At 38.4% G+C, this 14389-nt stretch overlaps 1 protein-coding gene across 5 annotated transcripts in view; it reads left to right on the forward strand.

The window, feature by feature from the left end:
• The first annotated feature begins 3083 nt into the window (after positions 1-3083).
• SLC24A2 (solute carrier family 24 member 2) overlaps positions 3084-14389 on the forward strand; it is a 111002-nt gene continuing 99696 nt past the window's right edge. For 2 of the 5 annotated variants that reach the window (XM_085041743.1, XM_085041748.1), the window contains exons 1-2: positions 3084-3206; positions 5082-6153. In XM_085041743.1, coding sequence (XP_084897869.1) covers positions 5224-6153 — 930 coding nt within the window. In that variant the 5' untranslated portion in view covers positions 3084-3206; positions 5082-5223. Of the gene's footprint in view, positions 3207-3285; positions 3428-3774; positions 3795-5081; positions 6154-14389 lie in introns of those variants that run through there. The other 3 variants (XM_085041745.1, XM_085041744.1, XM_085041747.1) reach the window with 3 other exon arrangements.

Genomic DNA, 14389 nt, shown 5'->3' on the forward strand with positions numbered 1-14389 from the left:
CATCCTTGAGTTATCAACATTGTTGTCAACACAAATCTAAAATATAACTTCATACTGGCTGTTACAAAGAAAATTAACTCTACCTTAGATTAAACAAGAACCAATGTTTTAAGTTAACTCTATGTTGTCATCTTTTCCATCTTGTTTCACTTGTTACAAATTGCAAAGTGTAAAATAATTCTGATATTTCAAATGTCACCTGTTCCCAACTGCAATTAGCATTTAAAAGCTTAACATCCATTTTCATTCAAATATGCCGCCTCTGTAGTCATGGTAACCTTCTCATCAGCTTTATCTTCCAGCTTTAGAAGCTACTGCTGTGGCACTTGGAGATGTTGTTATTTAGGATTTTTCACGTGATTCCCTTCTCCTTCCCTCTCCAGCACAAAAAACACCTCTGTTTTCATGCTTGCTTTCAAAACACACTTGCTTTCACCAAGTTGAAGGTTTACAACAGCAAGAAAAATAGACAAAAGTACTGTTAAAAAAAAAAAAAAAGTTCTACTTCTTGGAGCTTCCTTGAAATAGGAATTAGTGAAGAAGAGTGGCTTATGAGTTCAAATGACTCCTCACACATGATGCAGTAAACCTCAGAAAAGGTATTAAAAACTACATATTAAGCATAAATATAAACAAATATAAATAAAAATGAAAACTTAGTCACATATGCAAATGTGTAGGGGTAGAACCCAAGTACTTAGCCGAGGTGTCTTCTCCCTTTAAAAGAGAAACATTGAACCAGCTGTGAGCCAAATATTGTTTCATTCAAATAATTTAATTATTCTGTATTTAACTGGAATATACTTTGATGTTTAACTTTGTGGGGGGGGAAAAAAAGGGATTTCTTTTATTGTTTAATTTAACTGTGCTTATTTATTTCTCTCCTGATTATTAGGCAGTATTTATATGATAATGAGTCAGCTGATGCAAAATGTTTAAGTCATTGGTAGAGATACCCTTCTGTGAGCCACATAATTTGTGTTACAGACATTATTGTCCTTGGCTTGCAACTCGTATTTATTGTTGGGAGAAAAACCATTGCAAGTGCAGAGAAACAGCTGGATATTAGAATTCAGATACATGGAGGTTTGGGTAGTAGATAATATAATTATAGGAAATATAATAGCATAATTACAGGGGATTCTCTATATATTCCCTGTAGTCATTTGTAAAAGTCACCTGCTTCCACTTTTAATTCAGAAACTGATAGAAATTGGGGTACTATGCACATATCTCAGCCTGCCTCTGGGCCATCTGTGAAGCTGTGAGACCATTTTTGGTATTTTTACAAGTGGCTACTTCTCACAGATTGCGAGCCAACAATTCAGCCAGCAGTTATAAGAAATTGTATAAGCATGCCTACCCTTAATCCCTGTCACCAATGTATAGCAGGCACAGGTTGAATGTTTGAGATGTAGCTACTTCATTTGTGTCTTGCATATGTGGACACAGACAATAAATCTGGATTTTAACTGATTCTTATCTATGTGGGGACTCTAGAAGCATGGTTAAAAGCAATCTCCACATGTCTCCTTGCATCATCCTGAGACTGAACAAATGCAAGTTGTGATAGTCAACAGGCCTCCTCTATCTACAATCAGGCACTGATGACCACCTCCCAGTATGTAACATGAAATAAATGTACACTGCCATGCAAACTGTGGCCTTAAAGGGCATTTGGAGGGTGCGACTCAGCTATGGCTCTCACTAAAAACAACTCTAACTTTTTATATCTCTTTTGCAACATTTTACATTTCTTTCATGGCCACACAGTTTCTAAGATGCCTGCTGTACTTTGGTGTATCTGGTTTTGGCCTCTCCTAAGTCTTTAGAGGAACTTACAGATTTCCCACCAATGCCAAGGGCAACCCAAACAACCCAGGTGCCACAAACTGCCAGTGTGGAAATATAAAGAGACTGTGCAGCCCAGGCTTACCTCCACAATCCTTATTTTTCATGTGATGTCCTAATAATACTTATAAAATCCGTGTGTTATCACTTAATAAAATTTCTTACATTTTTGTATTCTTCATGAAGCACCAATTAACAATTATTTTCTGTTTGCCAAGGGATTAAATCAGAGTTCAAAATGAGCAAGGTAGAAATTGTAAAAGGTTATTCTTTACCCCAAAGAGACTGAGAGGTCACCTTTTACAGTAAGGTTTTTCAGAATGTGAAAAGAGTGTCACTGAAAGCTGAGAAGTTTCAGTTAGCTGTTTATCAAACTCTTCCCAGACCTCAACCAGCTGAATATCCTTGCTCTTGTCTGGGCTCTGCATTTTTCAAGGATTTCCAAGTAAAGATCTTTCCTAACTGCCCTGAACCAATGAGGGTCTTCCTGAGGTGTTGGCCCGCCTACACGGGATTACTTTGGTTTATCCACAGATTACTACGTGGGTTTTTCTAACAATGGCATAGAGGACCGGTGCAACTGGCATTTCAAAGGAACATCACCTGTGTACTCCAACAGATCTCCGAACATATGTCACAGGGAATTAGCTATGGCAGAGCTGCATTGTAACTGTTTCAATGCATGTGAATTTTGAAGCAATTACTTCATGAAGCCAAGCTTATATGAGAAATGCTAATGCTGAAAGCAGATCAGAATAGAAGGTGACAGTTCTGGCTAAGGAATTATCCTGTTTTCTTCTGTGTTCAGTGGATCTTTATTGTTCTCTGCGGCAACTTTGAAAGGCAGTTTGAAGACATTTCTGTTCAGCAGTAAATTAATAATGATGAATAACTTTATCGTGGATATGTCACCTTCCTTAAAATCAAAACCTAAACGAAACGTCCTTTTCTTTCATTTCCCGATTTCCCTTAATTTGGCATAAAGGATATTTTGATCAGAAGGCCTCACCTTTTTAAAATAACCCCACTCCTCGAGGCTTATTACCTTGGCTAGAAGCGCCGAATTTTACCTCGGTTAAACCGCGCCAGGTAACCCAAGACGAAATGGAACGGGAAAAAACCCGAACAGCTTGCCCCCCTGGCCTGGCCAGTGCCCAAACTCCCGTGGGAGCGCGGCGGGCGGGGCGGGGCGCCGCTGCCCCGCCTGCTCGGGGCGGATCCCGCTGCCGCCGCCCGCCGCAGTCGGAGCGGCGGGGCTGTGCCGGGGCCGCCCGTCCCTGTCCCCATCCCGCTCCTTCCGCGCCCCTGCCGAGCGGCCGCGGGCCGGCGCGCAGCGCAGCGCAGCGCAGCTCCGGGTGAGCGCGGCGGTGTGCGCGGGCGTGGGTTGGGCTGCGGCGCTGCGGGGACTCCCATCCGCAGATTCCCGCCCCCATGGGCGGTACCGGCTGCCGGGGGGTGACCGGTGCCCCGAGCCCCCGCCCGGTGTCTCCGCGGCTGTCCGCGCTTGGGGCTGGACCCGCTCCCCTTTCGGAGGTGGAAAAAGTTTGTGCGGCGCGGCGCGGAGCGGAGCGGAGCGGTGCGAACTTGGGCTGAGTTAGGCGAGGCTCTGCGGCATCTCCGCGGGGGGACGGGGAAGAAGGCGGGGCGGCGGGGGCTGCGCTGCGCTCCTTCGGGGTCTGGGGTCCGCCGTGTCGGGAGCGGTGTGGCTGGGCTCTGCCGTGCGGGTTCCAGGGCAGGGGACAGCCCGAGCGCTTTTCCTGTATCCCGTTCGCGTGATGGTCAAGGGAGCGCGGGCATCAGCTCGTCTCCGCAGGCTGCGCACGGCGGCCGTGGTGCCGTTCCGGTACCATTCCTGAAAAATGTTTTTGTGGCAGTCCGTCGAGTATTAACTCTGAGGTGCAAAATAAAATATCTCCGCTGTGGTACTCTATCTTGCGGATGAAGTATGTCTCTATGACATCTTAGTATAGAAACTGTTTGAAAAAATCGGGAGAAACTGCAAGTAACTTAATAAGTTCTAGGGAAATAACTGCATGTAATAGCTGTAATCCTCTGTTTGAGAATACAAAATAAATTATTCTGCTGATTGATAGATTATTCAGAATTCAGCTATTGCTACAAATGACTTGAATAAGAGAGGTAACAAAATAGTTTTTGGGCAGTAATAGTAAAGACTAGTAATCAGCTTTATTGAGAAAGTATTGTATATTTTCTTTCACATAAAATAGAACTTACTGGGCAAGATTCGTATGTAACTAACTTCTATGTTATAAATATTCTTCAGATTCATTAACCAAAGCACCTGTTTTTATCTAGAGATTTTTTCTTGTTTTAGAAGTGCTGTTAGTGAAGAATGCTTATCTCTGGCATACATGAATAGTCATTCTCGCATAGTTCCTCATAATTTCATTTGTTTCAGGATGTTGTGAAAATTTAAACTATATTTTCTTAAATATCTGCAAGAGGAGCACTTTTAAAAGGTACCAGATAGGTATTCTTAGTAACGTCCTACATTTATTGCTGAATGCATGACATAAACCAAAATAAAACCAGGGATGACTGAAAATTTTGTCTTGGCTCATCTGAGATAATGTCCTTCGTCTGATCGGAAGCAAGCCGAGTTCTCTCTGTAAACCTGAGTCAATTTTACAGAGGAGCTACGGAAACTCCATTTCGATCCTGTTCCGGCAGCACAGTGTTCTTAACCTACACATCAATGACTGTCTCTCTGTGCATGCGTAACATTTCAATTAATGCTGCCTCAGCTGTCTAAAGGTCTGCTGAGATGCTTGTTAGCACTTTGATTGCTTTTCGCGACGTTGTTGCCCCTGCATTTGGGATTTGGACATTCCATGTTCATAGTGGAAAGTAATTACAGAAGGTAATAATCTTTGATGTATCCATTAAAACAGTAGTTTCTTCATTTTTGTATTGCATCTGGGGACAGTCTTTACCTTCCACTAGGATTTTTTTTTTTTTTTTTTTTTTTGTAAGCAACTGAGGAGAGCAGTGGCTCAGAGGCATATGAGAGGCATAAAATGAGTATTGGTAAACTGTTGTCCACAGGGTTAGTGCTTAAACAAACATGTCATTGCTGTGTCTGGTGGAATGTGACAGGGCTTTATGTTATTCTGCTTCAAATTTTAAATGTAGCCCAGTCTGTAAAATGCTTTTATAAGTTTCTAATTACTTCCTGTTTCACTAATATTAATAATGTTTGTCCTTTTAAGACGAATGAAGAAAATACGTCCTGCAAAGAGCAAAAGTACTTGATTCTGGGAAGACTCTTAAAGCACTTCTACCTTCAAAGCTGGCGAAAAGTATGAAGGAAGAGTCCATCTGACTCCCTCAGCATCTCACACGGATCACAAAATGGCTCTTCAGAAAAAAACTGTTGCTGGTGTCTTGGAGGAGTGGTGTTATGAGGAACCTCTGTTCGGTTGCAGGCGGCACCAGAATGTTAGGAAAAAACTGAGACTGATACGAATTGTAGGGCTTCTTGTCAGTGTAGTTGCCATTAGTACTTTCTCGCTTTCAATGAGTGCCTTTTTCAAGATGGAACCACATAGCATGGCGCTGGTCAGCAGCCTAGATAGCCAAAAGCTGGTGCGTGGCCACCAAAGAACTCTCTTGGATATCACAGAACAGAATGAAAACGGCACTCCAGATCCACATGCTTCTATGAAACAAGAAGCTGGGCACGACAATGAAACAGATGATCATTCACAGGGAGAGTACCCCAAGGACCTTTTCTCTCTAGAGGAGAGAAGACAGGGAGCAGTGATCCTCCATATAATTGGAATGATTTACATGTTTATAGCCTTAGCCATAGTCTGTGATGAGTTCTTTGTTCCTTCCTTGACTGTCATCACTGAAAAATTGGCCATTTCTGATGACGTGGCAGGGGCAACCTTCATGGCTGCTGGTGGGTCAGCCCCAGAACTCTTCACTTCTTTGATAGGAGTGTTTATATCCCACAGCAACGTTGGCATCGGTACCATAGTGGGATCTGCTGTGTTCAATATCCTATTTGTTATTGGAATGTGTGCTTTATTTTCTAAAGAGATCTTGAACCTTACTTGGTGGCCACTCTTTCGAGATATGTCCTTTTACATCATTGACTTGATCTTGCTAATCATCTTTTTTCTGGATAACTTTATAATGTGGTGGGAAAGTGTAACACTCCTGACAGCATATTTTTTCTATGTGACTTTCATGAAGTTCAATGTTCAAGTAGAAGAATGGGTGAAGAAATTTTTAAACAGGAACAAGGTTGAGAAGGTAACAGATGCTGACGGAAAGGTTAGTAAATTTTTAATTGAATTATATGTAATAATGTCCTTGTAAGTGCTGAGTCCTTCTGTAGCATAAGGATTCTAATATAGTACAGTAACCAATATTAAAAATTTCCATGTTTTGCTCAAATGTTATTTTGTTCAATCAAATGATATGATTGAAAAAAACCAAAAAACAAATAAACAACCCAAGTACCATTCTAGTAAACCAATAGTTTTTAACTCCGGGATGATACTGATCACATAGAAAACAATAAAGAAAATGCCAGCAAAAAGACATAAACCTTTACTCAGCATTTTGCCACATGGATGAGGTCTGAGCTATAGCTGCTATTTTTTCCCTAAGCTTTTGGATTAAGCAGTAACAATATCTGGGGAGGATCTTGTGACAAAATTGGCTTTTTAAAAAGACTTTTAATGCACTTTTGTCCTCCGATAGGGTGCAAATAATTCAGAATATTATACAAAGTTATTTTTTACATGTTTTTCGTCTACTGATGCTGATAATGCAATGTTGACTTCCTGTTGTAATTAGTGGCAATTACATGAAAAAAATCTCTTGAAAAACAGTGATCACAATGGCAAAAGTCATAGGCTCTCTGTTTAAGGAGCATGGTTTCCCATAGGCACTTGCAACTATGCAAACTTATTTTTGGCCACAAGTAGATAATGAAGTTTATGTACAGAGGGCTTGGTGGGTTTTCAGCAATTATGATAATCTTTTAAACAGCTTTCTTCTTATTAAAGTGGCAATATTTAAGGGACATTGGAAGCTGAGTCCATAAATACTTATGCATGCAGCAGTATGCTGGTTGGATGCTTAATTCTAAAATTGAAATGCCTGGGTTTATATGACATTGGAGTTATTGATCAGATAAGGTTTTATTATGCATTAATTATTCAAAGTATCAGGAACCTAGCTGATCACTGTTTAGTTTCTTTTGTTTAGCAGTGCTATATGAAGTAGTTAAGAAGAGACACAATCCACCAATATGAGTGCACGGGCAGATAAACAGGAGGAGAAAAACATACCAGAGCTGGATACTTTAAAAGTTGTGACAGATGCATTCAGTTTTAGGGCAAGCCACAAACCACCAGAATTAAAACCCAAAAGTTCTCATTTTTTCTTTTATTCTCTAACCAGGTTTAACAGCTAGTTAAACTTGTACCTTTATCTTTTCCCTTTTGTTCTCTTCTTTTTCCAAAATGAGCATGCTCATCTCTATCTTTCTCAAAATACATGATTTGGATTTTATAAGTAAATGAAAATAAAGATTAACACCAGCAAAATATTTTCCCTAATTAGCAAAGGGATTCTTTAACTATGTTAGTTGTTTTCTAAATAATGTAAGATTTCACAGTGCATTGTAAGTCCTTTGACAGTTTGTGCTAAAAGTGTGTAATGATAGGAAGATCATGGTATATAAAGCAACCTTCACCTATTCAAAACTGGATGGAAAATATAAATCCGTATCTAGTCTGAAGTAATTATCAATATGAAAAGCAACTGCCTTGTGTTGTCCAGGCTACAAGGTGAGAGAGAGTAGCTGTATATCAAAGTGTTCAATTATTTTTGGTTGAACAGAAGAATAAATCATCTGCAAGCTGTATTGAACATTATATTTGAAGTACTCTAGAAAGGACTTGATTTTAAAAGGATACCTTTAGGACCCATCGCTTATTGTTTTACATTTTAATTACTTATAGTTTGTTTATAATGTAGGAACACAGATTTCAGATAGGGATGGAAAAAATCAGAAAACTGGCTACTTTTTCTAAAACCACAAGCTTTGCCTCATATGTTTCATGAAAATATTTTTACAGAATTAACTTAAAGTTAATTAACATTATAAAATAATGTATTCATAAATCATTGAGGGGTGAAGAAAGATGAAAGATACTCTAATTTTTGTTGCAATTTAGCTAACATGTATTTTCTGCTTTCTGGGGGAAATAGCTTCTGAAGGTGTCAGACCATGTTTTTGTCTGTGAGCCATGCTGTAAAGACATATTTTTGAATATTCCACTGACACTTTGAAATTATAAGTCATTAAGAATTATTTTATTCTTCAGTTGAACAGCATTAAGTAGGATGAATGAACTGACTTTCTTGCAGCAAGGATGTCACAGATTCTGTTCACTGGATAAAATCTCAGTGAAGTTCTCTGTTAATATATTGGCTATTATTAGATAATTGGTTTTCATGCTTTTACAATAAAAATTTTAAAAAAGAAAAAAAAGAAAAAAAGAAAAACTATTACATGTAGTCCTAAGTCTGGTGGAGGTGCCTAGGATTTTAAGCTTCAAGTTACTGTCTAAAGCAAAGGATAAAATGTTTTTATTGTCTAAGATCTGGTGCCTAGTGGGGAATGCAATGCACATGGGTGTTTATTTCCTGAACACTGAGGGTTATAAGTATCACAGATATTATAGTCTTGGCTTTTGGTGGCAAAGAATACTTTCTTTCTACAGTGTTGGCTATTAGCTAGATTGTTTCCACTCATCAAGAATGTGTACATGCAATTGTATGTATCAAATTAGCATACTGAACAGAATTCGAAATCTCAGTTGTTTCTGATGGAAACTTTTTCATTTTCTTTTCCCCTGTTAAGGCAGAGAGAATTGCTAAGCAGCTCTCTGGAGCTGGTGTGTTAAAGTGTCTTGAAATATTTTAATTTCAGGAGAGTATAGAAAATTCTCTTTCCTCTAACCAAAACTCCCTCTGCCTGTTGTTGATTCTGCTGCTGCCAAAGTGGCAAGTATTCTGCTAAAAAAAGTGTGTGTCGTATTTATCTTTAAGACTGTTGTAATCTGAAAGCAGCTCAACAAATCTGAGAAGTCTAAATAAGGCACCATAAAGCTGGATAGTTGGAGGGTTAGGTGGCTTATTAGCAAACGAGTATCAAAGAGTAAAAAACTGATCAGATGAGAAACCTCTTGAGATACTAAAATGTGTTTTAATGTTAATTTCAGTACTTTTATTATCAGTTGTCTTGAGAGGTTTGAGAAAGCTTTACATTCTCAAGGACAGTATTTCCCATGAGAAAAGGTTTTAGATGTGAACTGATTTTTCTGTCGCGCTTTCATTTGCTCTAGGTGTATTCATCAGGTTGCTACAATGCATACGTATGTCTGCAGATGCCTTTTAGATTCTTTTCCTCCTTCTTAAAAATTAAAGCACTTTCTTTTGTACTAGAAAACTTTGACTATTTGAGCTCCTGATCTTAGTTTCTTTAGTGTGTTGGTTACTTGACCAAATGTGAATGCAGGCAGAATATTTGGTATGATTTTCATAGTGCTCACTATTTCCTGTCACAAACTTTCAAACATATGCAGTCTGGATTATTAAAGTGTCCAGGCTGAGAATATCTCATAATTTTAATTTTGGAATAATTTTCTGACACTGGTGCGAACAGACTACAACCTTTTTGCATTTAGAGCTCAAAGGGTTCAGTGGCAAGATTCTGTTTCAGCTCTGGATAGTTTTGTGCCTCATATCACCCCCAAGGAAGCCTGATGGCAGTCTGATACTGATGAACTCCAGAGATCACTGTGAAAAGGATGAAAAAAAGGAGGATAGATGAAAAAGTGAGACGGCATAAAAAGACAAAAAACAGATGGCTAAGTTCTACAGTGTAGGGTATCATATGCTATATGTAGATCAAGATGGGTCCCTAACGAATGATTCTGAACCCTACAAGCTGCCCTGAATGGGCTCTTCAGGAGTTAGTGCCATTCCATTACTGGATATCCCTAAAAGTCCCTTCCAGCCTGACTTATTCTGTGGTGGGATTTTTAGGTTTTATGTACCTATCCTGCAAAAAACAGATGATTTTTAGGGTTGAGATGGAGACTTTGGTATTAATGTGGCATCTTCCTCCGGTGAAGGAAGTTATTTAAAAACATAAGCGTGAAATTGAGTATAATAGGGAGAAGAAAATGGAAAAAGCTGATGGGAAAGTTCTTAAAAATAAGACTTTTTTTTTACTTTCTCCTAAGGCTTCAGTCTATTCTTCATAGTCTACGCTGGTGAGATATGTAGAATATATTAAGTCATGTTAAAACATCATGTGACGGTACACTTCAGTTTTTAAGTAGTTTTTTCCCTTTATTGTAGTATGGAGATCATTGCAGGAATGCTTGAATCTGATTGTTGAGGAAATAATTCAAAATGGTTCTGTTTGGCAACTAGGAGAACAGAATGTGGGTTGTGCAGGATATTGTGCAATGACATCTGTTTCACTGACAGTACCATTTTAGATAAATAGCTTATGGTATATACAAGACAGTTGCAGTTTTTCTACATTTACAGAGAACTGCATTTGGAAAATGAGCTATTTTTACCAACATAGTATTATTTTATTGCTGATTTTGTTGCCTTAAGAAACTTAGATAGCTTGTGTGTGATATTTTAAGATCCACGTTGATCTCAAGTGTTGCCACGGTGTATTTAATGGTACTATTTGCATTCTTAAGGAAAGGTTATTAACAGTATTTTAGGTACTTCTCTGCTTGGTGGCTGTATTAGCACTGCACATGCTTAGTCGCTGTTATAAAGTCTGATCTAATATGTGTTCAAGGTACAACACAAATTACCTGCATGCATACAGGAAAAACTGAAACTGCAGAAGAGTTACTTTTCGGGTCTTCTTAATTTTGAATCCATAGACCCAATAATTGTAAGTCTATCTGTAGAACAACCTTCCTTTTCTCACTATTAAGAAAAGATCTTTTTTCTTCATAGTTTTCATAGTTCATAGTGTTTCACAATCCTTAGGAAGATTTGAGTCTTATTCTAGAGCCATTTCTCAGTTGGAGTTGGTCTACTTGTGCAAGCATGCATGTGAATATAGAGCTGTGAGTGTCTGGATCTTGCAAGATAGCTGCATTGTTCTAAATATATGTTTGGAACGCAAGCATCAACACTGACATTGAATCATCTTCTGTTTCAATAAAAGCCTGGTTTTGTGTCATGTTTTATCTGCTTTTATTATCTCAAAAACTTTTGTTCTACTTCTGTGTTGATTTAATGCTATTCCAGTAGCACTAACTATTAGTTAATTTGTCTTGAGTTTTTAGCATTGTTGTTTCAACTTAGGCCTATTAACTGATATAAACAAAGGCTGGTACTTTATATAAGGAGCCATTAGTGCAGTGAAATGGATACCATTCTCAATTTCTTTTAGCACTTCTCAGTAATTTAATGACTCCAAAGCAATGATTATAGTTTTCACCACTGGAGTCTCTTGGTTTTTATGTATGTGCTCTGGTAATGAGCAAAAAGTGACAGCATGCAAATGTAGTGTAGATTAAATGCTCTTAAATCATGGCCATCCACTAAGATGCAGCCCTTGTTAATTATGATGGGAGAAGGAAGTCTAAAACTGTGCCGCTCCTAATTAATAGCAAAGGGACAAAATATCCATCAATATATTTAAAAATAAAAAGCATATGTAATTAAAAGAAGTCAAATGATACTTCTTAGAGTCTGCTCAAAAGCAGCTGTATTGGCAAATGTTCACCATGCTGTATTTCAGAAGAACTCCAGACATGATTAAATTTGTTGTGCCAGAAGCTGTACAAAGAGAGGAATATGCAGTCCCAAAGTCTGGGGACTTCATAAATGTATAAATTTTTCCTTCTTCCATCTCAGTTTTGGATACTTTGGTCCAGATCCTCCACAGAATGTGAGAGCTACAGGAGACTGTAGGTGGAATTCCAATCCCCAAATCAATATACCAGACCTCAAAATACCTGCCAGGTTTGGGGTGCTTAATCTCTGAAAGAGATTTACTTTAAGATAGGAAAGACATTCATCTTTGTTTTGCTTAGAGGCTTGTTCAGAAATGCCAGACCCGTGTGCAGCAGCATGGTACTGCTTTTCCATCTGACCCATATGCCTCTACTTTTTTCCGCCAAGATAGTTCCCAGATTTACCTCTCAGATAAATATTTAACAAAACCCAAGGGCTATTACAAGGTCTTCAGATTTTGGGGATGAGAGTGCTCAACTTTATGAAATTACATACAGATCTCCTACATTTCACTGCCGATTTTAGGTTGGTGCCACACTCATAATGTAAAAGTTTTGAGTGGCAAGTCACAGCTGACTCCCCTTCTTTTCAGGCCTTGTTTTGAAAGGCAATAGTGACCACTCCACAGCATACATTTTAAAGTGTGGGGTGTGGGATGTGGGCGGTAGAAGCTGCCCTAGGGGAAGGGGAGTGCTTGTTGCAATGTTGAGGTTGCCACAATATCGAGTGTGTGATGCTCTAGGCACTGCTGACTTCAGGGTGACCTTGGCCTTTCTGAGTGCTGACACTCCCCACACAGCCAGCTCTACACTGCCAAGGCCACAGGCCAAAAAATTAGGTTTGATGAAGTGCTTCTTTCCTGCTAATGATCTGGGGTTTTGTTGGTTTTATTAGCAGGAGTCAGTTTTCCACTGCCAGCTTTAGAGGTGAGAAAATGCTCTATTGTGTCCTTTCTCCTATGATTTTCTTCCCCAAGAATTCATGGATTTTGCCTTTGTAACTGTGGAATAAGATTATAACCAATTTGAATTTTTTACTGTGTAATGGATAGTATGTTCACACAAAAGAAAGACCTACAATAGAAGAGATGTAGAGGTCAGGAAAGTTCTGAAAAATAAGGTATGTGCCCATGCTTGTCTTGAAAAGATCTGTATGGGATGAATGACTAAGTGTTTTATACATGGAGTATAAAACAGATCGAAGATGTATTGGAGATAGTAAATGAACAGCTGTAAAACGTATGACTCTTAAGACATTCTATCTAGCAAGTTCTTTTTCTGTTTATAAAATAAACTTCAATATAAAGAATAAGACTTCCTTATTTCTCCTCAAATATGTACCAAGTTTTGCCTAACCTGCAAACTGTATCTAGTGTGATGTTAATAACTCTGTTGAATAAATGGTGTTTCCTTCACCTTAACCTAGGTTCTATTGTTTTTCAGCCACCTTTTATTTAAACTTCACTTTTTATTATTTAACTTAATCTCTGCTTCCATTACTTACTTCCACACAGTAAGTGTGCTATTGGCACAAACTAGAGATTCAAATTCTTTCTTGGCACTGACGAGTTTTTTAGAACCTACCATGACAAGACAGACAAAATACTGGGTAATTGTAATGAATTTGTCATGCACAGTTATATATCCTGAGATATAGGTGGCTTAGAAATAGAAAGGCAACTGGTTTTGTGATTTTTTTTTAAATTCAAAACCACTTATTAAGTACTCCTGAAAATCACTTATCTTCCTTTATCAGAACAAACCAATTTGAATTAGCTTAGTAATACACACCTTAGTAATAGTTAGCTGTGCATTTCAAAATTCTGGAAACTTCGTCTCTCAAGTGGAACACCTTAGAGAATGCTCTTGACACTGTCTTGCTCTAAGACAGGCACAAATTTTTTAACTATTATTAATTTTCCTAGCAAAGTAGTAAGATAATAATCTGGTCTCCCCTAGACTGAGTGCTTAGATAACTATATGAAATCACAGTTTCTCTTCTTAGTAGCTCATCATAGCAAAAGATAAACGCCTTTCAGAGTACCTGATAAGAAGAATATGATTTGTCGTGTATACAATTTTATGTACAGCTAGCATGCCATCAGTCTTTTCCTCTTCACCCAAGCTGTCACTGAGCTGCTGATTATTTATTAAACGTAGATGTCCAAGAGGTAAAGAAGTAGCTTATTTCTTGATATGATCTAGCAATAGAACTTTGCAAGTGTCAGCCAATGATACATCTGATAAAAGGCAGCAATGTTTCGTATTGTAGGACTAAGTCAAAACAGTACTGTTGATGCTCTATTTTGCTTTTGGGGAAAATAGATCAGATAGTTTGGGTTTAGTTTGATTTTATTGTAAATTTGTGTGTTTGAAATTCATGCAATTGTATTTTCAAGTGCAGGTCAGTGTCACAAGCAAACTGAAAATCCTAAGTTAGGGCAGCCATAGGGCATACTTTTGGCAAACAAATTACATCTGACAAAAAATATCTTATTGTTCATTACCACATACCTCATTATTTTGCAGGCAATACCTGTATCTTTGAGGAAATACTGTAGTTATTTGCGGTCATTGGTGGTTTGTTCATTTACATGTGTTCTGATCTGAAAAAAGGAAATGAGAAAAATGCAGTCTTGGAAAAACAGCCACTGTCTTGCTGGTAATAGAAGTGGGCCTGGGGACTGAGGAGAGCAATGAGAATACAGTGT

The sequence above is a fragment of the Lichenostomus cassidix genome, chromosome Z (genome assembly GCF_008360975.1).
Source record: "Lichenostomus cassidix isolate B80296 chromosome Z, HeHo_3.0, whole genome shotgun sequence".
Classification (NCBI taxonomy): domain Eukaryota; kingdom Metazoa; phylum Chordata; class Aves; order Passeriformes; family Meliphagidae; genus Lichenostomus; species Lichenostomus cassidix.